This window comes from Macrobrachium nipponense, chromosome 45 (genome assembly GCF_015104395.2).
Source record: "Macrobrachium nipponense isolate FS-2020 chromosome 45, ASM1510439v2, whole genome shotgun sequence".
NCBI lineage: Eukaryota > Metazoa > Arthropoda > Malacostraca > Decapoda > Palaemonidae > Macrobrachium > Macrobrachium nipponense.
This window is the reverse complement of record NC_061105.1, coordinates 13086883-13114644: the sequence shown is the minus strand read 5'-3', so window position 1 is coordinate 13114644 and position 27762 is coordinate 13086883. Positions and strand designations below refer to the sequence as shown.

The window sequence follows — 27762 nt, the reverse complement described above, 5'->3', positions numbered from 1 at the left end:
AGAGGAGGCATCGTAGATCCTCCCTCCTCCTCCAGAAGGACAAATGCAGCCCCAGCTCCGGCTTCAGGAGCACCCGGAGACACTCTCACCACAACAGCAACGAAGAAGAGGGAGGAGAAGAAGAAGAAGGTGAATCCATTGGAGCATGGCCAGCAATCGAAGGCGTTCTTCGGATCTTCCAGAAGCGGCTCCGAAATCCGAGTCCTGTGCCGTGGCAGTTTTAAAAACGAGGCACTGAGAAAGCAAACGTCTACGGTTGACATTTCATCATGTTTGAGCTATATTGCATATTACTTGTGATACTGGCATTCATTTACGGCGACTTATACGCTACGATCATGGACGACTTGCTTAATTTCTGTTGTTGTCGAGGAGCCGGCGGTGGTTTCCGAGTACCTGGTGCTCTTGTTGATGCCGCTGTCGATTCTCTCGAACCAGTAGAAGTTATTGTCGATCAATCTAACAGCAGCTTGACTGCGCCATCTTTTGCCTTCGCCAAACCTCCTGCAGGTTTGGCCTTGTTGGCAGCTTTGGCGCTTGCTGTGTGCTGGATGTATGGAATGTCTGGAAGAACATTTGATGTACTGGAAGAATGTCTGGAAAACGAACGAATGGATGTATGTGATAGCGAGGATGAAGACGATGAACCGAATATGAGCGAATGTGAGGATGATGATGAAACCGCTATGAGTGATAGTGAAACAGACATGAGCGAAGTTGAAGATGATATCGATATGAATGATAGTGAAAATGACTTTGAAATTGATATGAGTGAGAATGAGAATGACATGGAAACTGTTATGAGCGAAAATGAGAATGACACGGAAACTGAAGTGAGCAATGTGTCTAGACTGGAAGAGAGTCTAGAACTGGAAGATTTGGAAGACAGTAAGGATGAACTGGAAGAGACCCATGACATAGAAGAACTGGAAAGCACTGAGGAGGAAGGAGAGCTGCCGCGACTACATCAAGGACAACCAGATGTAGAAAAGGAGACATTGCAAGAAGCCCTGGAAAAGAGTCAGATTAATGGCACAAGAATGGAACATCTGTGGAAGGAAGCAGAAAAGGCGATTGAACGGCTTCAAAGGCAACTTGAGGATAAGGATAATTTGCTGGAAAAGAAGGCAGATGAGACAGCAGCAATGACCAGACAAATCGAGAATATCTGCTTTCAAAAAGAACAAGTTTTGGCAGAAAAGCGACGCCTAGGAGACGATTTGGAACTGGCTCTAGACCGGGAACAGATGATAGAGAACTTCAATAAAGAACTGAAGGAGAAAATAGCATCTCTGGAGAGACGATTAGAGAAGAATGATCACTTGCTAAAGAAACGGGAAGAAGACGAGAGAGAAATGAAAAGTCTTTTCCAGAAGGTGATGGTCGATAAAGAACGAGAACTGGAGTGCGCTCAAGAGAAAGGAACTGAACTGAGCCTCAAACTTAAAGAGACAGAAACTTTCAATCAAATACTTGACGCAGAGAATGAAGATTTGATGAGGCTCGTAGTAGACTACATGGAGGCCTTAGACCAGAAGGAGAGGAAAGTCGACCATCTACAAGAATTACTGGCACGTCAAGCGACAGAGTCTGAAAACGACCAAGAGAAACTGAGGACTCTGGAAGGGCAAATGACGGCCATTGAAGGTACTGTAGAAGAACTGGAAAATCAACTGATGGACGTTCAAGAGAACCAAGAAGCTCTCCGAGGAAAACTTAAGCTTACTGAATCAGAAAACTCTAGACTTAGGGAGGTAGCAGCTGACCTACGAGATAGAAATTGTGAGCTTGAGAAAAACCTGGCAGACGAGACCCACACGAACTTGGTACTAGAAGATCAAGTTCAGTTGTTAGAATCAGTTTTGTGCCAAAAAGAATCTCAGTTGGTCTCTGCCTCAGAAATTCTAAATGCAGAAAGAGCGAAAACTGAGATTATGGCACAAGAACTAGAAGTGATGAGGAACTGGGTCTCAGAACTAGGAGGAGAGAATGCAAACCTTAAAGAAGAGTTAGGAGCAAAGGATGCAGAAGTGACTTCACTAAAGAAAGAATTACACAATGAGAAGAAGAGGACCCAAGTTCTAGCTGGAGAAGCCCAGGTTATGAGGAACTGGGTCGCAGAACTAGGAGGAGAGAATGCAAACTATAAAGAAGAGTTAGAAGCAAAGGAAGCAGAAGTGACTTCACTAAAGAAAGAGTTAGATGATGAGAAGAAGAGGACCCAAGTTCTGGCTGGAGAAGCCCAGGTCATGAAGAACTGGGTCGCAGAACTTGGTGGAGAGAACACCAAGCTTCAAGATGAAGTAAACAAAAACCACCTGAAACTAAATTCACTTCTGAAATCTTTAAGGAAAGCGAAACAGAGGAACAGAAATCTCCAGGATGCTCTCCATCATGGTAAGGAGAAGGAAAACTTGTTGGAAAAGGAAAAGAAGAGAGGAAATGAGATGATGGCTTCCCTGAGAACTGTCAAAGTAGAGCTCGAAAACAAGGACCTCCAAATTGAAAACTTCTTATACATGGAGAGAAAACTGATATGTGATAAAGAAGAACTTGCAGAGAAACTAGGCGTCGCTCTCAATCACAGGAAGGAACTGGACAGCTTGCTGGAGGAGGCAGACAGAAAGGCGAGAAAACTCGCAAATGATTTCGAGGAAGAGGTCCAGAAAAGGGAGAACCAACTGAAAGATTTCTTAGGCAAAGAGGAACAACTCAGGGCTGAAAAGCTAGAGTTGGAAGACAGATTAGAAAATGCTGCCAATCTTCTGATTAAAGAAGAGAGGGAAAATGTAAACTGGCAGCAAATGTTACAGGAAAAGGAAAAAGAAGTAGAGACGCTGAGGAAAGATGAAGAAAACCATCGAGAACAGAGGAAGGAGATGGAGATCCAACTCTGGGAAGATGAGAAAGAGCTGCAGCAGCTTAGAACAGAATGTGAAAAGCTGAAAGAAAATTGGAGGATACAAGAGGAAAATATGATAAAGGAACTACAGCGTCTCAGGGAGCGCCAAAGGAGACAGGAAGAGGCTCTGAGGGAACAGGACAAATACCTGTTAATGACGCTTCTTCACGGGACAGCTCAGAGGAACTTCCATCTGCAGCACATTGCACGGCAGCCTGGAATTGAAACTCTGGACAACATCAGTGAAAAGGAGAAGCAAGATGAAGGGCAAGAAGCGGAACTGTTGAGGAGGAAGGAGAAACAATACAGGGAATACTGTGAAGCCCAGCGTGAGAGGACCAACTACAGGAAGCAGTGGGAAGTCCTAACTCAGACATTGACGGACCTCACTCATGGAGATTCTAACAAGAACTGTGAAATTTCCAATGGAAAACCAGATGACAAAACCTGTCATCAAAGCAACGAAGAAGAAATGTGAAAGGTCGAGCCCCGTAGAGCCAAGACTCAGGGAGTCAGGAGGAAAAGGACTAAGCCACCAATAAGGCCAACATGAGTGAGTCACAGACTGACTCGACGACCATGGGACTGAGTGCACATCTTCAGCAGTGTTGGAGGGACCACATGATTCCCCCCACCTTCGAAAGCCGTCCCCCCACGGCTTCCCCCCCGAAGGTGTTCATGGTGGTTGCTCTCATTTTGCTTTGGGTGTGCGTTCAATCCCACGGTCATCGGGCCTTTCTGTGACCCATTCGTGTTTGCCTTGGAGGTCTTCTTCCAAGGAGAGAAGCAGTCTGCTCAGAGAAGTCGAAAAACATGACACGTCAGTTCAGGCAAAAAGAGGCATAATCTTGATGCCTTGCTTTCCACAGCAGGAGGAGTGAGTGACCCGTGACACCCACCCCCTTAAAGGCCAACATGAGTGAGCCACAATGTTGCTTTGGGTGCGCGTTAAATCCCAGGGTCACCGGGCCCTTCTGTGACCCATTCTGTTTACCTTTTGGTCCCAGTCAGGACGATCTCAGCGACTCAGTCGGACTGGATGACTTGATTCATTTTCCTGCTGTGGGAAACACAACATTTTAACCTAGCCACTGAAATGGGCTGGCTTGCCAGCCAGCCCAATTCAGTGCCGGTCCCAAGCCCGGAAAAATAGGGAGGGTTGGCAACGTCCGTAAAATACCTGCCAAAAACAACGAGAGAGAGAGAGAGAGAGAGAGAGAGAGAGAGAGAGAGAGAGAGAGAACTTATATAGTAAAACCTGAAGGATGGGAATGCAGGAGAAAATTGAGAATAATGGGGAAGGATGAGAATGAAGGAGAACATTAAGAATGATGGAAAAGAATAAGATGAGGGAGAAAGATGAGAATGAGAGAGAAGGATGAGAATGAGGGAGAATGAAGAGAATGCAGGAATAGGAAGAGAATGGAGAAGGATGAGAATGAGAGAGAAGGGTGAGAATGTGGGAGAATGAAGAGAATGTAGGAATAGGAAGGGAATGGATTAGGATGAAAATGAGGGTGAATGAAGGCGAAGGAAGAGAATGAGGGAGAAAGATTAGAATGAGGGACAATGAAGGCGAAGAGAATGAGGGAGAAAGATTAGAATGAGGGTCAATGAGGGCGAAGGAAGAGAATGAGGGAGAAAGAAAAGAATGTCGGAATAGGAAGAGAATGGATAAGGATGAGAATGAGGGAGAAAAATGAGAGTGAGGGAGAAGGGTGAGAATGAGGGAGAATGATGAGAATGAGGGAGAAGGGTGAGAATGAGGGAGAAGGATGAGAATGAGGGAGAAAGATGAGAATGAGGGAGAATGAAGAGAATGAGGAGAAAGATGAGAATGAGTGAGAAAGATGAGAATTAGGGAGAATGAAGAGAAAGATGACAATGGGGGAGAATGATGGAGAAAGATGAGAATGGGGGAGAATGAAGAAAATGAGGAGAAAGATGAGAATGGAGGAGAATGATGGAGAAAAATGAGAATGAAAAAACTTGTTCTCGGGAGGTTAAGAAAAGCAATAGTTGCGTTCAGAAGGAAAAGAAAAGTTTCGCGATAAACAATAAAAAAAAAATAAAATAAAAAATAAAATGAAATGAAAAATGAAATAAAAAAAGTGAAACATTTTTATTCCTCCACTGAAATGATTTATTGGTCCAACGTCAGCTTCGATAATTATGAAAGCAATTTGACTTTTCACTCGACGAAGAGGCAAATGTTTGAATGCATCTTTTTTTAACATTTGAATAAATTTTATAAAAATGTTTTTCATCTGTTCTGGATTTTTAATTTGTTGTATTTATTCTTTCGTCATTTCAGAGCTCTGAAAGGCTTGGTTTGACCTCGACCTTGTTTTAAGGAGAGAAAAACCGGGGTAGGAGAGGGGTGGGGTGTGTGTGTAAGAGCAAGACTGATAGTGTGGCCCTCCGTAGGGAGGCAGTGCTGTCAGTGCACCTCACGCAGCAAAGCACTGTAGGCATTACTTAAGGGTGAGTTTACACTAGGCTTCACTGCACGCTGCATCTGTAAGACTCGTCACCAACTCCTCCCAAATTCTTGTTAGCCCCGCCTACTGGACTGCTCATTAGGGTGAATTAGTGGTGTGGCGGGAGTCGTGATGAGCGGTCCAGTAGGCTGGGCTAACAATAATTTCGGGGGAGTTGTTGACGAGTCTTCAGTATGCTGCGTACGGTGAAATCTAGTGTAAACTCACCTTAAGGTTCTCTGCAGCGTTCCGTCAGAAACCCAAACCTGCAACCCCTTTCATTCCTCTTTACTGTACCTCCGTTCACATTCTCTGACTTCCATCTTACTTTAATTAACCCTCTCCTAACAATTGATTCGTAATGCAACTGCGAGGTTCTTCCTCCTATCACGCCTCTCAAACCATTCTACTTTAGATTTCCGTTTCACCGCTAAATGACCTCACAGGTCCTAAACGCTTGGCCTTTGGCTCAACTACTGTATTCTATTCTATTCGATAGTGTGGCTGATTTACTAGACTAGAGACATTAATCTCATTAGAAAAGTAAAAATCTGGGAAACTAGCGTTGTAATTACAGAGATAAATGGAATGGCGTGATACTTTGTTGTTGTTGCAGTTAAGGGGGTGGGGTAGGAAAGGTCTACGGAAAAGCATAAAACGGTCTGTAAAGGGTGATTCGACTTGAGTTAAAGATACAGGCATTTTAGGAAGGGATATTTCCAATTTTATTTATTAGAATGAAAATGTATAAACTAAATAATGTGTATTTCAAACAATGCAGAACAGTTATTTCTAATAAAATATAGCGCATTTATTTTATTTTTTGTAGATTTTAGCACGTGGCCCGGGTAAGGTGGAGGTCAGATCAACCATTGTTTTAGTTATTACATCAGAGTAATGAAGAACTCAAGGGACTCCAGCTGAGGGCTTAAAAAGCATTATCAAATATGTCTTAGAACTCAAAGCGAGGACTCAAACAAACCGAGAAATAAAAAAAAGGAAAAAAAAAAAAGGGAACTCAAACCAAACCAAAAACCTCAAACCAAGAACCGAGAAAAAAATAAGAGAACTCAAATTAAACGAAGGACTCAAACCGAGAACTCAAACCAATAACCGAGGAAAAAAAAACACACAAACAAGCGAGACCTCAAACCTAACCAAGAACCGAGAACTCAAAAACAAAAACAAAAACCAAACATAAACAAACGAGACCTCCAAACCAAAACCAAGAACTAAAAAAAAAAAACAAGGTAAAAAAAAAAACTCGAGAACTGAAGCCAAGAATTGTGATCGTCGTATCTGGCGGATTGCTGTCGATCCACGAATGATTTGTCGGGCGATATATAAACACTCTGCGAGTGATGATACCTCGTTTACTCTTTCAATTTCCTTCGTATCTTTTTTTTTTTTCGTCTCCTTCGTATCAGAAAACTTCTTTGCCCTCCACTGAAGGAAGCGATTGCTTTTCTTAACTTGCCAAACACAAGTTTCCTCATTTTCATGGCATTGTTGTGGGTGTTTGGTGCGTCCTCTCCTATATTCTTTTTTTTATTTTCTGTTGCCCTCCCTCCCTCCCTTCCCTCCCTCTCTCTCTCTCTCTCTCTCTCTCTCTCTCTCTCTCTCTCTCTCTCTCTCTCTCTCTCTCTCCCGTTCTTAGCCCTCCTACTGGAATATTAGCCAGCATCCTTCCTAGGCCTATCTAAATGTGATGTTTCTTTATATTAGCTTTCTCTTCATATCGTCAAACGTCACAGCACCTTTCTGAATTCCTTTTTCACTTTGCATTCCTCTATCTCCTCTTTATTCGTTTCGTATTTTTTTATTTTTCTACTTTTTTTGGCCAAAGAGCACCACTTCATTCACACCCTCATACCCACCTGACAGCGGTAAAAGAAAAATTCTTCTTCCTCTCTCTCCTTCTTCTCTCCTCTTCCTCTGTCTCTCTCTCTATGTCTCCTCTCTCTCTCTTTTTCGGAAAAGGGGGACATATGTGTTCGTGTCTCCAAAATCATTACCACCGTCTCTCTTACGGTTCGTATTCTTCGTCTTCTTCTTCTTCTTCTTCTTCCACGACTCATTACTCGAGGAAACTTGTTTCCCTTCCTGCAGTTCCGTCTCGTCTTCGAGGGCTTTCTCATTTGCGTGGAAACTCTTGGAAGGAGGAGGAGGAGGAGGAGGAGGAGGAGGACGTAGAAGAAATTACGGGTGGCATGGAAGAGGTCGTTCATGGGAGTGGTACAGAAAACAAATACAAGGACCACCAGGCCCACTCACCAACACCACACACCCACACACACATATATATTATTATATATATATATATATATATATATATGTGTATATATATATATATATATATATATATATATATATATATATATATATATATAAGTCTATCACATTATCGTGATTCATATACATATATCGAACTACAAATGTCCTTTAATATCTAATTCTCTCTACCTCGGAATTAATATATTTTCGTATGCTTAATCGAGGGGGAATTTATTAAGCGATAATAGAATGGCGATCGAAGGCAGGCGAACCTGGAATTGAGAGGTCGCTGGTTCGCGCCTGTCGATCGCCATTCTATTATTCGCTTAAATAAATTCCCCCTCGGTTAAGCATATGATAAAATATATTATTCCCGAGGTAGAGCGAATTAGATATTAAAGGATATTTGTAGTTCGATATATATATATATATATATATATATATATATATATATATGCATATATATATACATATACATATACATATACATATACACACACACACACACACATATATTATATATATATATATATATATATATATATATATATATATATATATTAAATCACATCACCGTGATTCATACACAAGCATTAAGCTACAAATGTCCTTTAATATTCGCTCTACCTCGGAAATAATATATTTTCATACTATGTTAATCGAGGGGGAGTTATTAAAGGACATTTGTAGCTTAATCTTACAACACAAATACTACCCAAACAACGTGAGCCTTTACTCTCATTTGCATCAAGTTCTCTACAACTCACTGCCACTAAGCAGAGCTGGCTAAAAAAAAAAAAGGATAAAAAAAACATCCCTTCACCACGACGCAATTCTCTCCAAATCTTTTGAAAGCGTCATGTTACCTTCTTGGTTTCATCATCTGTCAAGATGTTATCCATACTGACATCCACTGCTACGTCTTCATGATTTTCCTTTTTTCCCATTTTCTCTGTTATCCTTAGCAACAACCATTGCTACATCTTCATGATTTTCCTTTTCTCCATTTCCACTGTTATCCATATCAACGTCCATTGCTACATCTTCCTGGTTTTCATTTATGTTCATAACTTTTCAGATGCTTAAACATCCTCTTCGGTGTGCTCTTCTCGTGAACACTCAAACTCTCATTGGTTTCTAAGTTTCCCTTTGTTATCCCATGTCACATTGCGTCTACACCTTCTCCAATCAATACTACAGCACCTGCATACAGCAGACATTCCACACTATTCACGATCAAGTATCTTATCCCAAAACATGGGCCTATACATTTACCATCCTCTCTCTGGGATATTGCGTCGCTCCACCCACAATGATGTAACATAACTATGTTTCTGATATTCTTTCAAACCAACTGTTTAGGTCCTGGTTAAGTCGAAATAGGCATAATAGGACTAACCAGAACGGGGTTAAGGGATTGCAGCTCGACTGAGAACAGAACCTTGAACCTCTAGATGGTGATGTGGACGCCCTAACCACTGCACTGGCTTCGCTGTGAGAAAAATACTAACGTAAGAGGTCATACATACACTTTGGCCTATCCCAAACCTGGATAAAAAAAAAACGAAAGTTGATTGCTGGGTTAATGTCACTGCCTTTACGATAATTAGGTGTGACTTAAATTTGCAACAAAATATGGGAGTGTAAAGTAAAAATGCAAGTTAAAGATGTGTCCTGCAGAAGCCCAAAAGTAACAGACAGTCTCATGCACATACACACGCATCACCTATGTATTACTGCACATCCCCTACATACAAATGTAAATATTTAGGCGTATATATATATCCTAGCACACAGACAAAACCATATCCAAACAATAGTACACCAACTTCCCTTCACGAAACGAGATGGAAACAACACAACTAATCCCGTCTGGAAATCCCTCAGAACCAAACATTCTTTCTTCGCCACCTCACGAGACAGAGAGAGAGAGAGAGAGAGAGAGAGAGAGAGAGAGAGCCATTTGCCAACACACAAGAGAGAAACCCCACAATAACGCCAGACATCCCACAAGGAAAACAATAAGATTCCAGTCTTCCAATAAGCTTTAAAAAAATGTAAAACGGGGGAAAACAAGCCTGCTCCGCATTGAATTCCATTAGGCCTATAAGACTTACCCGGAGGAGGAGGATGAGGAGGAGGAGGAGGAGGAGGAGGAGGAGGAGGTCTTTGAAGTCTTTCCTTTGTCGGCTATGAAAACCTGGCCGTTCATATCACCTCACACTGAAGAAGCTCCCGTCAGGGCTCTCCAGAGACACAATGGAGCAACGGCATCAAGGCGGGGAAATGCGAGTCGTATCGCGGGAAAACAAGAGACGCGCGGTATTAACGAAGGCTTTGTTTAGTGTGTGTGTGTGTGTGTGTGTGTGTATTCTACTTTCGCACGCGAGTGCGTGCGTGCGTGTGCGACTTCGTTCGCATCCGAGAGCTCTTGCAAATCGCTCGGTTATGTTACGTCGTGATCCTTCCTTTGATACGTTGAAAGAAGAGCGAAAGAAAACGAGGAAATACGGCGTTAATAAAGGATTCGCGCCCGTGAGCTTGCTTCAGATTACGCGCGCGAGCGCGCCACTGCAATCGCAAACCATGACCATCTAATATCTTAAATCCGAGGCTGATGAATTAAAACAAAAATGGTGGGTAGTATTGGAGCTTATGCTTGCGCATGATTTGGAGTTTTTGGACACAATAGCGAGCCAAATACATTAACCCCCCTTCTCCTATCAACCCGGGGGGAGGGGGAGGGGATTAGGGGGGCGTCGGTCACCCCTTATTATCTCCTGATCTCTCCTCGGCTGTTGCTGCTTGCAAAGGCAAAAGAGGAAAGGAGATACTGATGCAATAGATGAGGTTCGTGATGGCTTCATTTGGGTGTTGGGGCCGGGGGGGGGGGGGGGGTTAGGAAGGGGGTCTCCTGTCTTTTGGTGAGTTTTACTCAACAATGGACATCATATTAAAAGATCCACCCACAACCCTCCCCCCTCCCCACTCCCCCAAAGGCAGAATTTAATAAGGTCATCATAGACGCGGGTTAAGTTTGCACTAAGGGAGAAAATAGACCTCCATGCTGTTGTGTTTTATATTCAAATATTGTGATAAGAGAGAGAGAGACAGACAGACAGACAGACAGACAGACAGAGATTGGCAATAACACTTCCACCCACACACACACACACAACCACACAACACACACAGAGAGAGAGAGAGGAGAGAGAGAGAGAGAGAGAGAGAGAGAGAGAGAGATTGGCAATAACACTTCCACAGAGAGACCTTACCTTACCTTACAGACCTTACATCTTGTTCGGGTTGCCCCAGGTCCCTCAGTGTGAGGCACCTCTAATGTCTACCAGAGAGTTGCTAGTGCATCTTCCGGTATATTTTACATCTTCCAATCTTTGATGGTCTGGGATGCAGATTAGATATTTGTCGAGCTTATTCTTAAACACATCTACGCTCACTCCTGATATATTCCTCAGATGAGCTGGCAACGCATTGAATAGACGCTGCATTATCGATGCTGGTGCGTAGTGGATTAATGTTCTGTGTGCTTTCCTTATTTTTCCTGGTATAGTTCTGGGCACTATTAATCTACCTCTGCTTGCTCTTTCTGATATTTTTAGCTCCATGATGTTTTCGGCTATTCCTTCTATCTGTTTCCATGCCTGAATTATCATGTAACGTTCTCTTCTCCTTTCTAGACTATATAATTTTAAGGTTTGTAGTCTTTCCCAGTAGTCAAGGTCCTTAACCTCTTCTATTCTAGCTGTAAAGGACCTTTGTACACTCTCTATTTGTGCAATATCCTTTTGATAGTGTGGGTACCATATCATATTGCAATATTCAAGTGGACTACGAATATATGTTTTATAAAGCATAATCATGTGTTCAGCTTTTCTTGTTTTGAAGTACCGTACAACATTCCCATTTTTGCTTTACATTTTGCCAATAGAATTGCTATTTGATCATTGTATAATATGTTCCTATTCAACATCACACCAAGGTCTTTAACTGCTTCCTTATTTGTGATTGTCTCATTATTAGGTCCCCTATATGCCCATAGCTTTCCTTCTCTGTCTCCATTATTTATTGATTCAAATTTATCAGAGTTAAATACCATCCTATTTACCTCTGCCCAACCATATACTTTGTTAAGGTCTCTTTGTAGCGCGTTCCTATCTTCATCACAAGTAATTTCTCTACTTATTCTTGTGTCATCGGCGAAGCTACTCACTACCGAGTCCTTAACATTACTGTCTATATCTGCAATCATAATAACAAACAGTAATGCAGCTAACACCGTACCTTGTGGCACGCCGGATATTACCTTAGCTTCATGCAATTTCTCATCGTTTGCAATAACTCTCTGTTTTCTGTTGTGTAAAAATTCTTTTAACCATCTTCCTACTTTATCCACTATATTATGTTTTCTCATTTTCTTCGCTAATATATTATGGTCTACCTTGTCAAAAGCTTTTGCAAAGTCTAGATAAACCACATCTGTTTCATTTCCGCTTTTCATATTTTTGTATATGTTCTCACGGTGGACTAACAGTTGGGTTTGTGTACTTTTTCCGGGTACGAAAACATGTTGTCCTATATTAAACAAATTATTTTTTATTAAATGTTTCATAATATTTTTCTTCATTACCCTTTCATACACTTTCATAATATGTGATGTTAGACTCACAAGCCTATAATTACTTGCCTCTAGTCTTGATCCACTTTTGAAAGTAGGGGTAATATATGCTAATTTGTGCTCATCATAAATCTTGCCTGTATCTACACTTTGTCTTAATAATATTGCAAGTGGCTTTGCGATAGAATGAACCACTTTCTTTAACAAAATAGCAGGGACACCATCAGACCCTGCAGCAGCTCCATTTTTAATTTCATTAATAGCCTGCACAATATCAGCTTCATTAATATCTATGTCAGCTAAATATTCACTATTTTCGTCTCTTACTTCTATATCATTATCTTCATTATCAATTCTAGGGGTGAATTCTCTCTTATATCGTTCTGCCAATATGTTGCATATTTCCTTTTTTTTCATTCGTTAATCTCCCTTCAATTCTTAGAGGGCCTATTTCTATTCTTCTTTTATTCATCTTTTTCGTGTACGAGTTCAATAGTTTGGGGTTTTGCTTGATATTTACTAGGGTTTTTTCTTCCAAGTCCCGTTTTTCATTTTCTTTTGATTATATAATCTTTTGTTCTGCATTTTCTATCTTATTTTTTAGTTCTATAACTTTCCATGCATTTTTTCTTTTGCAAGACCTTTTTTCCACTTTCTGATTTTCTGGAACAAGTTCCTTCTGTCTCTTGGTATGCATGACTGATGTTTACTTTTCTTCTTCGGTATATATTTATCCACTATTTTCTCTAATATTTTATATAATATCTCTGTATTTACCCTTATGTCATCACTTACGAAAATGTTATCCCAATCTTTGTTTAATTATTCATTTATTTCTGACCATTTTATATTTTTACTGTAGAAGTTGTATTTTCCATATCCTTCCCACTTTTTCATTTCTTGCTTATCCCTGTTTTCACTTGCTTTGGAATGGACTGTTAATTCTATGACATTATGGTCTGAAATACTCGCATTATAAACTATTATTTCTTTAACATAATTCACCTCGTTCACAAATACTAGTTCTAAAGTATTTTCCTTTCTTGTTGGCAGGTGATTTATTTGTTGAATGTTGTATTCTAGTAGCATATCTAATAGCTTTTCGAATTGCCTCTTATCTTCTGCACTACTATTACTCTCTTTTTTATATGTATAAATACAACCACAATCTCCTATTCGTTCTTTCCATTCTACGAAAGGAAAGTTAAAGTCTCCTGATAGGAGAAATAGTCCCAGTTCCTTGTGATTTCTACATATATCATCCAATTTTCTATTATTATGTCAAACTCTTTAGTATTAGGAGGTCTATATATTACTATGTTCATTAATTTTTCAGATTCAAATTCTACCGCTATTAGTTCACATTCTGAGTTACTATATTTCTCATATATTTTTCCTTGTTTTTTTGTTTTTCCCATATATTGCGGTTCCCCCTTGATTCCTATTTTTTTCTATCTGATCTATAAGTTTGGAACCCTCTTATTTGATCATCATTCCCAGTGTCTTGGGAATACCAGGTTTCACTTATATCCATTTATATCTATTTTCTTTTCAATTTGGTTTAGTTCTTCTAGGTACTCTATTTTTCTTTTTGAGAGAGAGAGAGAGATTAGCAATAACACTTCCACAGAGAGAGAGAGAGAGAGAGACCTTACTTACCTTACAGAAATTACATCTTGTTCGGGTTGCCCCAGGTCCCTCAGTGTGAGGCACCTCTAATGTCTACCAGAGAGTTGCTAGTACATCTTCCGGTATATTTTGCATCTTCCAATCTTGGATGGTCTGGGATGCAGTTTAGATATTTGTCGAGCTTATTCTTAAACACATCTACGCTCACTCCTGATATATTCCTCAGATGAGCTGGCAACGCATTGAATAGACGCTGCATTATCGATGCTGGTGCGTAGTGGATTAATGTCCTGTGTGCTTTCCTTATTTTTCCTGGTATAGTTTTGGGCACTATTAATCTACCTCTGCTTGCTCTTTCTGATATTTTTAGTTCCATGATATTTTCTGCTATTCCTTCTATCTGTTTCCATGCCTGAATTATCATGTAGCGTTCTCTTCTCCTTTCTAGACTATATAATTTTAAGAATTGTAGTCTTTCCCAGTAGTCAAGGTCTTTAACTTCTTCTATTCTAGCTGTAAAGGACCTTTGTACACTCTCTATTTGTGCAATATCCTTTTGATAGTGTGGGTACCATATCATATTGCAATATTCAAGTGGACTACGAACATATGTTTTATAAAGCATAATCATGTGTTCAGCTTTTCTTGTTTTGAAGTGCCGTAACAACATTCCCATTTTTGCTTTACATTTTGCCAACAGAGTTGCTATTTGATCATTGCATAACATGTTCCTATTCATCATCACACCAAGGTCTTTAACTGCTTCCTTATTTGTGATTGTCTCATTATTAGGTCCCCTATATGCATATAGCTTTCCTTCTCTGTCTCCATAATTTATTGATTCATTTATCAGAGTTTAAATACCATCCTATTTACCTCTGCCCAATCATATACTTTGTTAAGGTCTCTTTGTAGAGCGTTCCTATGCTTCATCACAAGTAATTTCTCTACTTATTCTTGTGTCATCAGCGAAACTACTCACTACCGAATCCTTAACATTACTGTCTATGTCTTCAATCATAATAACAAACAATATTGCAGCTAGCACCGTACCTTGTGGCACACCGGATATTACCTTGGTTTCATCCGATTTCTCATCGTTTGCAATAACTATCTGTTTTCTGTTGTGTAAAAATTCTTTTTAACCATCTTCCTACTTTATCTACGATATTGTGTTTTCTAATTTTCTTTGCTAATATATTATGGTCTACTTTGTCAAAAGCTTTTTGCAAAGTCTAGATAAACCACATCTGTTTCATTTCCGCTTTTCATATTTTTGAATATGTTCTCACGGTGGACTAACAGTTGGGTTTGTGTACTTTTTCCAGGTACGAAACCGTGTTGTCCTATATTAAACAAATTATTTTTTATTAATGTTTCATAATATTTTTCTTCATTACCCTTTCATACACTTTCATAATATGTGATGTTAGACTCACAGGCCTATAATTACTTGCCTCTAGTCTTGATCCACTTTTGAAAGTAGGGGTGATATATGCTAATTTGGTGCTCATCTAAATCTTACCTGTATCTACACTTTGTCTTAATAATATTGCAAGTGGCTTTGCGATAGAATGAACTACTTTCTTTAACAAAATAGCAGGGACTCCATCCGGCCTGCAGCAGCTCCATTTTTAATTTCATTAATTGCCTGCACAATATCAGCTTCATTAATTTCTATGTCAGCTAAATATTCACTATTTTCTTCCTTACTTCTATATCATTATCTTCATTATCTATTCTAGGGTGAATTCTCTCTTATAATCAGTTCTTGCCAGTATGTTGCAAATTTCCTTTTTTTCATTCAGTTAATCTCCCATTGCCAATTCTCAGAGGGCCTATTTCTATTCTTCTTTTATTCATCTTCTTCGCATATGAGTATAATAGTTTGGGGTTTTGCTTGATTATTTACTAGGGTTTTTTCTTCCAAGTCCCGTTTTTCATTTTCTTTTGATTGTATAATCTTTTGTTCTGCATTTTCTATCTTACTTTTTAGTTCTATAAACTTTCCATGCATTTTTTCTTTTGCAAGACCTTTTTTCCACTTTCTGATTTTCTGGAACAAGATCCTTCTGTCTCTTGGTATGCATGAATGATGTTTACTTTTCTCTTCGGTATATATTTTTCCACTATTTTCTCCAATATTTTATATAATATCTCCGTATTTACCCTTATGTCATCACTTACGAAAATGTTATCCCAATCTTTGTTTAATTCTTCATTAATTAATTTTCTGACCATTTTAAGAATTTTTACTGTAGAAGTTGTATTTTCCATATCCTTCCCACTTTTTCATTTCTTGCTTATCTCTATTTTCACTTGCTTTGGAATGAACTGTTAATTCTATGAGAGAGAGAGAGAGAGAGAGAGAGAGAGAGAGCTTTGCAAAACACTTCCACAGGAGAGAGAGAGAGAGAGAGAGAGAGAGAGAGAGAGAGAGGATTGGCAATAACACTTCCACAGAGAGAGAGAGAGAGAGAGAGAGAGAGAGAGAGAGAGAGAGAGAGAGAGATTGGCAATAACCACTTGGCTTTCCACGAGGAGGAGAGAGAGAGAGGAGAGAGAGAGATTGGCAATAACCACTTCCACAGAGAAAGAGAGAGAGAGAGAGAGAGAGAGAGAGAGAGAGAGATTGGGCAAGGAACATACAAGAAACAACTTCAGAAGAGAGAGAGAGAGGGAGAAGAGAGAATAGAGAGGAGAAGATTTGGCAATAACACTTCCACAAGAGAGAGGAGAGAGAAAGAGAGAGAGAGAGAGAGAGAGAGATTGGCAACACTTCCACAGAGAGAAAAGAGAGAGAGAGAAGAGAGAGAGAGAGAGAGAGAGAGAGAGAGATTGGCAATACACACAGAGAGAGAGAGAAGAGAGAGAGAGAGAGAGAGAGAGAGAGAGAGATTAGCAATAACACTTCCACAGAGAGAGAAAGAGAGAGAGAGAGAGAGGGAGAGAGATTAGCAATAACACTTCCACAGAGAGAGAGAGGAGAGAGATTGCAATAACCACGCCACAGAGAAGAGAAAGAGAGAGAAGAAGAGAGAAGGAGGAGAGAGGCCAATAACAACTTCCCCACAGAGAGAAGAAGGAGAGAGATTGGCAATAACACTTCCGACAGAGAAAGAGAGAGAGGAGAGAGGAAGGGAGAGAGAGAAAGAGAAGAGGAGAGAGAGAGATTAAAACAATTTACGACTGTTCCACAGAGGAGAGAAAGAGAGGAGAGAGAGAGGGAAGGGCAAGATTAGCAATAACACTTCCACAGGAGAGAGAGAGAGAGAGAGATTGGCAATAACACTTCCACAGAGAGAGAGAGAGAGAGAGAGAGAGAGAGAGAGAGAGAGAGAGAGATTAGCAATAACATTTCTACAGAGAGAGAGAGAGAGAGAGAGAGATTCGCAATAATACTTTCACACACACACAAACAGAGAGAGAGAGAGAGAGAGAGAGAGAGAGAGAGAGAGACTCTCGCAATAACAATCAGGAGAGTGGATTTTAATTGAAAGGGTCGAAAAATAGCTATATATATATATATATATATAATAGAATAATAAATAATATAGGCCAGCGTGCGTTCCTCCTCCTCCTCCTCCTCCTCCAAACATCGGACGAATCAGGTCGGAATTAGAGAAGCAAACCTGCACAGTTTGATCCCCTCCCAATTAAGAGCGATGTTTTTCGTTAACTCGCTGTGGAGATGAATGCGCGTTTGTTGCTTCATTGCATTGCATAAGGTACAGCCCGCAAAAGCTGTCGCATTCATACACCCACGTCGGTACACACACACACTCACACACACACACACACACACACACACCACTACATTTTCCGGTTCACGGGAGCGTGGATATCGATGTTTGTATCTGGGTCGTGGATATTATCCACTTTCTTTTGGTTCGTTTGTCGAGAGCTGATCTTATGTACATACTTGTCGTTTAGTGTGTGGTTATTCTGCTGTGTATGGCTACACAGCAATACACGCACACACACACACCCACACATTATAGTATATGTCACGATAAGAAGCAGAGTGGGTGGATGTCTATTTGATCATTAGCTAGTTGAAGTAAAAGATGAAGTAGATATAAGTTTGAAGTTGAACTTGGAAAGGAAAAGTTGAACATTTGCTTGGTGTGGTAATCAACACGAGCGACTTTGATCAGACACAAACTCAAATTTGGAGGCAAAAGCTGAATTTTGTAAAGGGAAAAGTTGGTTAGAAAGTTTAGAATTAACCGGTCTTATGCCAGCACGGGCCCTTTAGTATAATGGTAGGGTGTTGAGGTGAATGCCAGGCCTAATGTTGACTTCTGAACTCTGGCCAACCAAACAATCAACCAACCGACAGACACTTTTTGGAGAATTTAAACCCAAACAAGAATTGTCAAGATTATTCGAATAAACAAAAGAGAGAATGATAAGAACGAAGGAAGGAGAACCAGAAGTGGAATAAGAAGCAAGAGAATGACAAGTGCGAGGGGAAGTGGGTACGTGGGTGGGGGATGGGGGGGGCGGGGGGAGGGGGTGGGGGTGAGGGGGAAGGACTGTTGGAGAGAGGATGTCCTTATCGGAATTTAGGAAAAAAAAAAAAAGGTTCGAGAGAGAGAAAAAAATTGAATTACAGAAAAGCATTTCTTCCCTCTCCATGAGAAAGGAGGAGGAGGAGGAGGAGGAGGAGGAGGAGGAGGAGATGAAATTGACGGAGGATGGTTCAAAGGCCCTCCGAGAGAGAGAGGGAGAGAGAGAGAGAGAGAGCTGTCGGGGATTTCCCGAAGGCAAATCTGGAAGCAGATCTCCAGAAATACAAGCAATGGCGCCCGAGTACCGAAACCGTAAATTCTTATAACCTGCTCCCTCGGATATCTTTTTACGAGGTTGATAAGGGCGTAAATAATGCTAGTTTCCCCTCTCTCTCTCAGATAAAGCGGCATGATCGGGGAGAGGGGAATTGGACCCTATCCCCCTCCCCCCTCCCGGATAAAAGGGCATTATCGGCGGAGGTTATCGGAGGCCGGCTGAAATACGACACACACGCCCGCGTAAGTTTCCAGGTTCCAGGTTCCAGGATACCAGCTCCTGGAACGCCTCCCCCACTTTCCCCTCCCTCCCACCCCACCTGTTCCCCTCCCACTGGCGGCTTTTATCCATCTCCATGGATCCTTCTCCCAGAATTCTCAGAAGGGAGCACACGGCGGAAACGGATGCAAAAAACAAAAAAAAGTAAAAAAAACAGTAAAATTGGTAAACAGGAATTCGCAAACATAGTAGACACTTTTAGATGCAGTGTGAACAGGAATATTACCAATGCACAGAAATTTGAGGGGTTGGGGGCTGGTATGTGGGGGGGGGGGTGTGGGTGTTATCCAGAAGTTAGCACCCCAACCTTTTAAAAGGAGTGTTATCCAGGCGTCGGTACAACCAACCTTTTCGAAAACTGGGGGGGCGAGCGAGACCCCTGAATAACCCCATTCCCCCGTCCCCCCCAGCCGAACGAATGCTCCTCTGGCCGAAGAATTCCTTTGTGCAGTTGATGGCGTCTCAGGCTTTTCCCTGTAAGGATGTTTTGAATGGGTCTGTGCCCTACGAGATTTATCATGGTATTGTTGTTTTTTTTTTTTTTTTTTGCTTGTCTTAAAGTGTAGTACTTTGGTTGGAGCTGAGGACTGTGCTTGTTCAGCGCCGTTGCATTTTTATTTGTAGCTATTTGTGTGTATTTACATTTGTAATAATAATAATAATAATAATAATAATAATAATAATAATAATAATAATAATAATATAGTGGAATGGACGAAGGCAGAACTCCGCAGCATAGATCAGAAAACCAGGAAACAAATGACAATACACAAAGCACTACACCCAAGAGCAAATACGGACAGACTATACATAACACGAAAAGGAAGGAGGGAGAGGACTACTAAGTATAGAGACTGCGTCAACATTGAAAACAGAGCACTGGGGCAATATCTGAAAACCAGTTTAAGACGAGTGGCTAAAGAGTGCATGGGAAGAAGGACTAATAAAGTAGACGAAGACCCAGAAATATACAGAGACAGGAGAAAGACAGAAAGAACAGAGGACTGGCACAACAAACCAATGCACGGACAATACATGAGACAGACTAAAGAACTAGCCAGCGATGACAATTGGCAATGGCTACAGAGGGGAGAGCTAAAGAAGGAAACTGAAGGAATGATAACAGCGGCACAAGATCAGGCCCTAAGAACCAGATATGTTCAAAGTACGATAGACGGAAATAACATCTCTCCCATATGTAGGAAGTGCCATACGAAAATGAAACCATAAACCACATAGCAAGTGAATGCCCGGCACTTGCACAGACCAGTACAAAAAGAGGCATGATTCAGTGGCAAAAGCCCTCCACTGGAGCCTGTGCAAGAAACATCAGCTACCTTGCAGTAATAAGTGGTACGAGCACCACCTGAGGGAGTGATAGAAAACGATCAGGCAAAGATCCTCTGGACTATGGTATCAGAACGGATAGGGTGATACGTGCAAATAGACCAGACGTGACGTTGACTGACAAAGTCAAGAAGAAAGTATTACTCATTGATGTCGCAATACCATGGGACACCAGAGTTGAGAGAAAAAGAGAGGGAAAAAATTGATAAGTATCAAGATCTGAAAATAAGAAATAAGAAGGATATGGGATATGCCAGTGGAAATCGTACCCATAATCATAGGAGCACTAGGCACGATCCCAAGATCCCTGAAAAGGAATCTAGAAAAACTAGAGGCTGAAGTAGCTCCCAGGTCTCATGCAGAAGAGTGTGATCCTAGAAACGGCACACATAGTAAGAAAAGTGATGGACTCCTAAGGAGGCAGAGGCAACCCGGAACCCCACACTATAAATACCACCCAGTCGAATTGGAGGACTGTGATAGAGCAAAAAAAAAAAAAAAAAAATATTATTATTATTATTATTATTATTATTATTATTATTATTATTATTATTATTATTATTATTATTATTGAAATTAATTAATTTCAAGCTTAATGATACAGATTTATTATTATCATTATTTATGTAATAATAATTAATAATAATGATATTTGTTCTAAAGGGTCCACAATAATGCAAAGTGTAAAAAGTCCGTGTTTAATTTTGAAGGCTTTACAGAAAGCTTTCGAACCCTTCCCTGGGTTCATCTTCAGTCCCGGACTTTTTACACTTTGTATTATTGTGGACCCTTTAGAACATTATATATACTCTCGTGATAGAGAGTTTTTCCCTAATAATGATATTATTATTGTTATTATTACTATTATTAGTAGTAGTAGTGGTAGTAGTAGGAGTACTATTATTATTGACAATTAATTAATTTCAAGCTTAATAAGCCAGATTTATTATTATTATTAATGTAGTAATAATAATACTAAAAACAATTATAATATTATTAGCATCATAATTATTGTTATTGAAAATTAATTATTTTTAAGCTCAATAAGACAGATTATTATTATTATTATTATTAATAATAATAATAATAATAATAATAATAATAATATCATTATAATAATAATTAATAATTATTCTTATTGATTATTGAAAATAATTTCAAGCTTAATAAGACAGATTTGATTATTATTATTATTAATATAATAATAATAATAATAATAATAATAATAATAATAATAATAATAATAATAATAATAATAATAATAATATAATAATATAATAATAATAATAAAAAGCTGTATGGTAAGAGCATCAAGGAAATAGATACCCTAATCCAGACTGTAAGGATTGTATCTGGGACATCAGGATGGAGTTTGGAATAGAAAAATGCGCCTTAGTCAACATACAAAAAGGCAAAGTAACGAGAACTGAAGGGATAAAGCTACCATATGGGAGCAACATCAAACACATAGATGAGACAGGATACAAATACCTGGGCATAATGGAAGGAGGAGATATAAAACACCAAAGAGATGAAGGACACGATCGGAGGAGAATATATCAGAGACTCAAGGCGATACTCAAGTCAAACTCAACGCGCCGGAATATTGATAAAAGCTATAAACACATGGGCAGTGCCAGTAATCAGATACAGCGCAGGAATAGTGGAATGGACGAAGGCAGAATCCGCAGCATAGATCAGAAAACCAGGAAACATATGACAATAACACACAGCACTACACCCCAAGAGCAAATACGGGACAGGACTATACATAACACGAAGGAAGGAGAGGACTACTAGTATAGAGGACTGCGTCAACATCGAAAACAGAGCACAGGGGCAATATCTGAAACCAGTGAAGACGAGTGGCTAAAGAGTGCATGGGAAGAAGGAATAATAAAAGTAGCGAAGACCCAGAAATATACGAGACAGGAGAAAGACAGAAAGAACAGAGGACTGGCACAACAAACCAATGCACGGACAATACATAGACAGACTAAAGAACTAGCCCGCGATGACAATTGGCAATGGCTACAGAGGGGAGAGTTAAAGAAGGAAACTGAAGGAATGATAACAGCGGCACAAGATCAGGCCCTAAGAACCAGATATGTTCAAAGTACGATAGACGAAACTAACATCTCTCCCATATGTAGTAAGAAGTGCAATAACGAAAAATGAAACCATAAACCACATAGCAAGTGAATCCCCGGCACTTGCACAGAACCAGTACAAAAAGAGGCATGATTCAGTGGCAAAAGCCCTCCACTGGAGCCTGTGCAAGAAACATCAGCTACCTTGCAGTAATAAGTGGTACGAGCACCAACCTGAAGGAGTGATAGAAAAACGATCAGGCAAAGATCCTCTGGACTATGGTATCAGAACGGATAGGGTGATACGTGCAAACCAGACCAGAACGTAACGTTGATTGACAAAGTCAAGAAGAAGTATCACTCATTGATGCGCAATACCATGGGACACAGAGTTGAAGAGAAAAGAGAGGGAAAAAATGGATAAGTATCAAGATCTGAAAATAGAAATAAGAAGATATGGGATATGCCAGTGGAAATCGTACCCATAATCATAGGAGCACTAGGCACGATCCCAAGATCCCTGAAAAGGAATCTAGAAAAAACTAGAGGCTGAAGTAGCTCCAGGACTCATGCAGAAGAGTGTGATCCTAGAAACGGCACACATAGTAAGAAAAGTGATGGACTCCTAAGGAGGCAGGATGCATTGAAAAAAACTTCAAATTATTAATTTGGAATAATTCAGTATTTATACATTTGGCATACAGAAGTGTCGCTAATTGCCCCTTTGCTTTTAAAAAGTAACTACTTAACAGTAGTTATATCTGCCTGCCGCTAAAGCCTTTGTGAAGTTTTTTCACACAGTTAAGCAGTCTTCAGCATAACCTTACACGGGAGTGACGAGGAGCGGCTCTCTTTCTCTCTCACATTTTTTCAAGTGGATTTAGGGATTTATACACTCACGCTGGATTTATGACTCCGTCCTGGATTACTACTGGATTTAGTGCTGGATTAATTACTATGGATTTTTTCTCCATCATGGACATAATTACACACTAATTCATCGAGGATGGGATCCGGACGCGCTTAGCGATGATCGTCTATTAATGATTTTTTCCACACTCGCCAGACTGTTATCGCAACAGGGTAAGCATAAGGGCTTTAATTCTTTGTTCTTGTGTTACATATTCTATATGCCAGTGGTTTTGAAAGTTGTTTCAAGTATTTTAATTTTATTAAATTCTTGCTAGATTGAACCTATGAATTCAATGCAGTCTATAAATTTATTTCTTAGGTATTTGACTACTCGTTGATTTTGCTATGTTTTACTGATGATTTGAGAGCTTTTGTGAATTAGTTGTTGATTTAAGTAAATATTTACGTAAGGTGATTTTCGTGATTAGCTAACTGCTGTTTCGGTGATTCGTTGATTTCAAGATTTTATTGATTTACATGAAAATTGTAGATTTTAATCATGCGATTGCAGTAATTGATATTTGATTAGTGTTGATTTTTTGTTGGTTTATTTTTAGTTACTTTTTATTAGTGTTGTATCTTTTGTTCTGATTTTTCCCGTGGTTGATTCTCCTTTACTTTGTATTTTTTAGCGGATGAGTGAAAGGAAGAAGGTTAAGCCCTCGCAGTTGTGAACCTTAATCTCTCGTACAAAAGTGCATTTCTTCGTCCTCGCTTGACATTCTTAATCATTCGAGGACTCGTTTACGTCATTCCACACCAGCTGCTACAGTGAAATTTATCTCATTTAAATTATTTGTATTCATAAATGTCTAACATTTAAATTTAAATTGATTAAATATTTAAAAATGGCATTTTTTCCATCTCTACCCTTTCACTTAAAAATGCAAAGTTTAATGATATGATCCTGGTCATTTCATATTGATTTTATATTTACATATTTAAAAAACACTAAATTTTTTCCGCTTGGTCCTTCGAACTTTTGGATTCATATTTTTAAGCACTGGTGTGGAATGTTGGTCGTGTCTAGTTGGGCGGTGTCCGGGTCCCCCTCCTCTCGCGTTATACGTGTTAGTTTTTTATTTGAAAGTAGATTTGTGTGGTGTGTTGTCTATTAGTTAAAGAGGCAATGGCGGAATCGGAAAAGCGTGAACGTACTACCATACGCCGTAAGGTTGAGTATTGTATATCTAAATTGTGTAATGCTGTTTGATTCTTTGGATAAGCTGAATTGCAAACACAGTTGAGTTTTCTGAGTGAGTACAGTCAAAGATTGCAGAGCTTAGATGATTTGATTTTGAGTAAAGTTAGACTGGACTCCTTAGTTCCGCAGGAGGATTTGGATAGGCAGGATTCTGAATGTGAGGAATATTATCGTAAATTAAATTACTGTCAAACAAAATGCAATCTAGACTTGATAATCTCTCCTTACAGATTGATAATAAAAACTCCTTGCAGAACTAGAATTGATTTGCCCAAGTTGAATTTGCCTCAGTATTTATGCAGATTCTAAGGAAGATAAATTTACATGCAAGCGATTCTTTTGAAGTTTTGAACACTTGACTGCTCCGTATAATTTAAATGAAGTCGAGAGGTATAATTTACTTGAGCAGCAATGTCATAGTAGAGCAAAGGCTATGATTAGTTAGTCCATGTGTCCCAGCAAACTTTTGGTCAGGCTAAACAATTTTGATCGCAGCATTTGCTGATGAAATGCCTCAGAAGTTTGTCCTCATTAAAGAGTTAACTGACTTGAGGTTTGTTTGGGGCAAGGATGATCCATATATTTTTTATGTCATATTAAGAAGCTGATTGATGCAGTGAAAGATATGCTATTGATTTGGACACTGTTATGCTTTATTTTGTGTGGTCTTCACTGCCTACTAAATTTCAAGATATCATAGTTGCGATCACAAATAAGTCTTATCCTACTTTAGATGATGTCACTGTAAATTTTTAGAAGCTTGCAGCAGATATAACGCTCAATTAAAACACTAGTGAAAGAAGTCCATGTAAGACCGCAGTATTGGCTACTAGTTTGAATACTAGTTTAACAAGGAGTACATGTATGCTTTGTAACGCTAAAGATCACAAAATTGCCAGTTGTACAAAGTACTTGGAAGTATCTGATAAAATAAAGCGATTGAAAGAATTGCACAAGTGCTTTAAATGCTTAAAAGCAGGTCATAATAGTAATGGGTGCAGATTTCAAACATCAGGTGTATGCTTCAAATGCAAAAAGGGTAAACACTGGAGTTTTTTGTGTAGCTCAAAGCCAACAGATTCTAGTAATAGTAAACAAACTACCACAAAGGTGGTTCAATGTTGTTGAGAGTGTTAATGAAATTCCATCAACTGTTACAGCATCCAGTCATTTGGATATTGTTGATTCTTTATTACCATACTAACAGTGACAACTGAACATGATCGCGTAAAAGTGGTTACAGTTTTGGATTCAGTAGCCAGAATTCCTTTATTGAGGAAAGTTTTAGCAGATTTCTTAAACTTAAAGGTAGTAGATCCTAAGATACATTTGATTATCAAGGGGATTAATACTAATCAAAAGATTTGTACCAAGTCAGTGAGTTTTTCCTTTTAAGATTGGTGATGTAAGTTATGAAATTACTTGCATTTGTATTCCTAAGATTAAAATTCAGATGAAAGCTCCTCATATGTCTAATTAATAGAACTGTTAAGGCAGAGTGGTGTAAAGAGGTTGCTTATGATAAATTCAATGTGTAAACAGAATTCATGACATTGATGATATAAAGTTACTGATAGGTGCAAAGGATTGGCATTGTGTGATGAGCATGGAGAGTGGAGTACTAGGTCAAAAAGACAGACTGACTTCTTTTTACAGAATTAATGATAAACTAATATGATTGGTTCTATTTCTGACTGGATAAAGAATCTTTCCGAAGTGGTAGATACATCTTTGATGTCTAATAAGAAGATTTCTGAAGAAATAGAATCTACTACTTCATATATTGGCACTATGGAGATTGATTCTGATGGATTTGACTATGAAGTGCCAACACTTGATGAATATGTAATTTTGAAAGCATGCCAGATATAGCAGAGGTTGCGGATTATTCTCAGTTGGATCATAATTGTAAATATTCATAAATATGGAAGAAGAGAATTCTATTGAATGTGTACTAATGAAACTGAGCAAGAAGTGACGGATTTTATTTTATGCAACATTTCCAGAGATTCTGAAAGACATTATGTTGTACCAATTCCTTGGTTGACTAGATATAAAGATCTTCTTGGATCAAATGAGGGACTTGCTTTCAAGGTTCTGTGCAGTCTGAAGAAGAAATACATGAACAGTAATGTTCTAAAGCGAGTTGATGAAGTTTTCCAGTCACAAATTGATTTGGGAATCATTGAAAAAGTTGAAGATTTTGAAGAATATAAAAGGAAAATTTCCAAAATATTTCTTCATTAGCCACAGTCCTGTAATTAAATGAAGAAAGAGATACTACGAAAGTAAGAGTTATTTACATGGCGAATCTTGCAGAAAGAGACCTGATGGTAGTAAAGGCATTAGTCTGAATCAATGTATTCACCCAGGTTACAACAAGAATTTAAGATAAGTGATGCATTGACCATGATGAGGTTTGACAAGTTTGTATTTGGATTTGATATTTCAAAAGCCTTTCACAGATTAGCCATTGATGATGAGAATTCCTCAAAATTTCTCTTTTATTGGTTTAAGGATGTTGAATCCAGAGATTTTACACCAGTTGTGTATCGCTCAAAGCGAGTAATATTGGGATGTCTGTTTCTCCATATCTGTTGCAGTGCAGTCTTTAATAATGTTAATATGGGGACAGATGGTGATGCTGAAGAAATTCAGGAATTGAAAAAAAGAATCTACCAAGGCAGTTATCTTGATAATTTTCTGATTGGCTGCGCAGATGGAAGATGAAGTTGAAATGGTTCACAGGGAAGCCAGTACAATATTTGAGCAGCATAAATTTCCGTTGCAGCAGTATGTTACTAATTATTCTCAATTTCAGCATGAGATTGACTGTAAAGTTGGCACAGAGACTCCACAAGAGGTTAAAATTCTTGGCATGTGCTGGGACAGATATAATGATGTACTAAAGGCCACATGTGTTAAAATTAAATGTTGAAGCTGATACTCCTAGGCAGTTTTGAGTTCAGTAATGAGTATATTTGATTTGAAATAATGCTAACTTGCCTGTTTTAAACAGATGTAAGATTTTCCTCAGGCAATTACAGTCGGATTATGTAAATAAAATGGGATACTATTCTTCATGGTGCTCAGCTAAATGAATGGAGAAACATAGCTTCACAATTCAATAATGGTGAAAGGCTAGAGATACCAAGATATATGGGTAGCAGAAAGTCTACTTTTTGATATAATTGTAATGAGTGATGCGAGTAAAAACT

The 27762-nt window shown here is 39.2% G+C and overlaps 1 protein-coding gene across 1 annotated transcript; it reads left to right on the top strand.

Annotated features, from left to right (window-relative positions):
• The first annotated feature begins 338 nt into the window (after positions 1 to 338).
• Positions 339 to 27482, top strand: LOC135214169 (golgin subfamily A member 6-like protein 22). Its single transcript, XM_064248239.1, has 5 exons — positions 339 to 3351; positions 7492 to 7571; positions 9780 to 9934; positions 26917 to 27109; positions 27366 to 27482. The coding sequence occupies exons 1-5, from the start codon at positions 339 to 341 to the stop codon at positions 27480 to 27482; spliced, it is 3558 nt and encodes a 1185-aa protein (XP_064104309.1).
• Positions 27483 to 27762: the final 280 nt, after the last annotated feature.

Excerpts from the sequence above, each read along its gene's own strand:
- LOC135214169 (XM_064248239.1), top strand. The coding sequence starts at position 339 with ATGGACGACTTGCTTAATTTCTGTTGTTGTCGAGGAGCCGGCGGTGGT. Across the intron at positions 9,935-26,916 it reads AATGGAGCAACGGCATCAAG|GTTACAACAAGAATTTAAGA; the intron begins GCGGGGAAATGC and ends GTATTCACCCAG. Across the intron at positions 27,110-27,365 it reads TTGTGTATCGCTCAAAGCGA|CATGAGATTGACTGTAAAGT; the intron begins GTAATATTGGGA and ends TCTCAATTTCAG.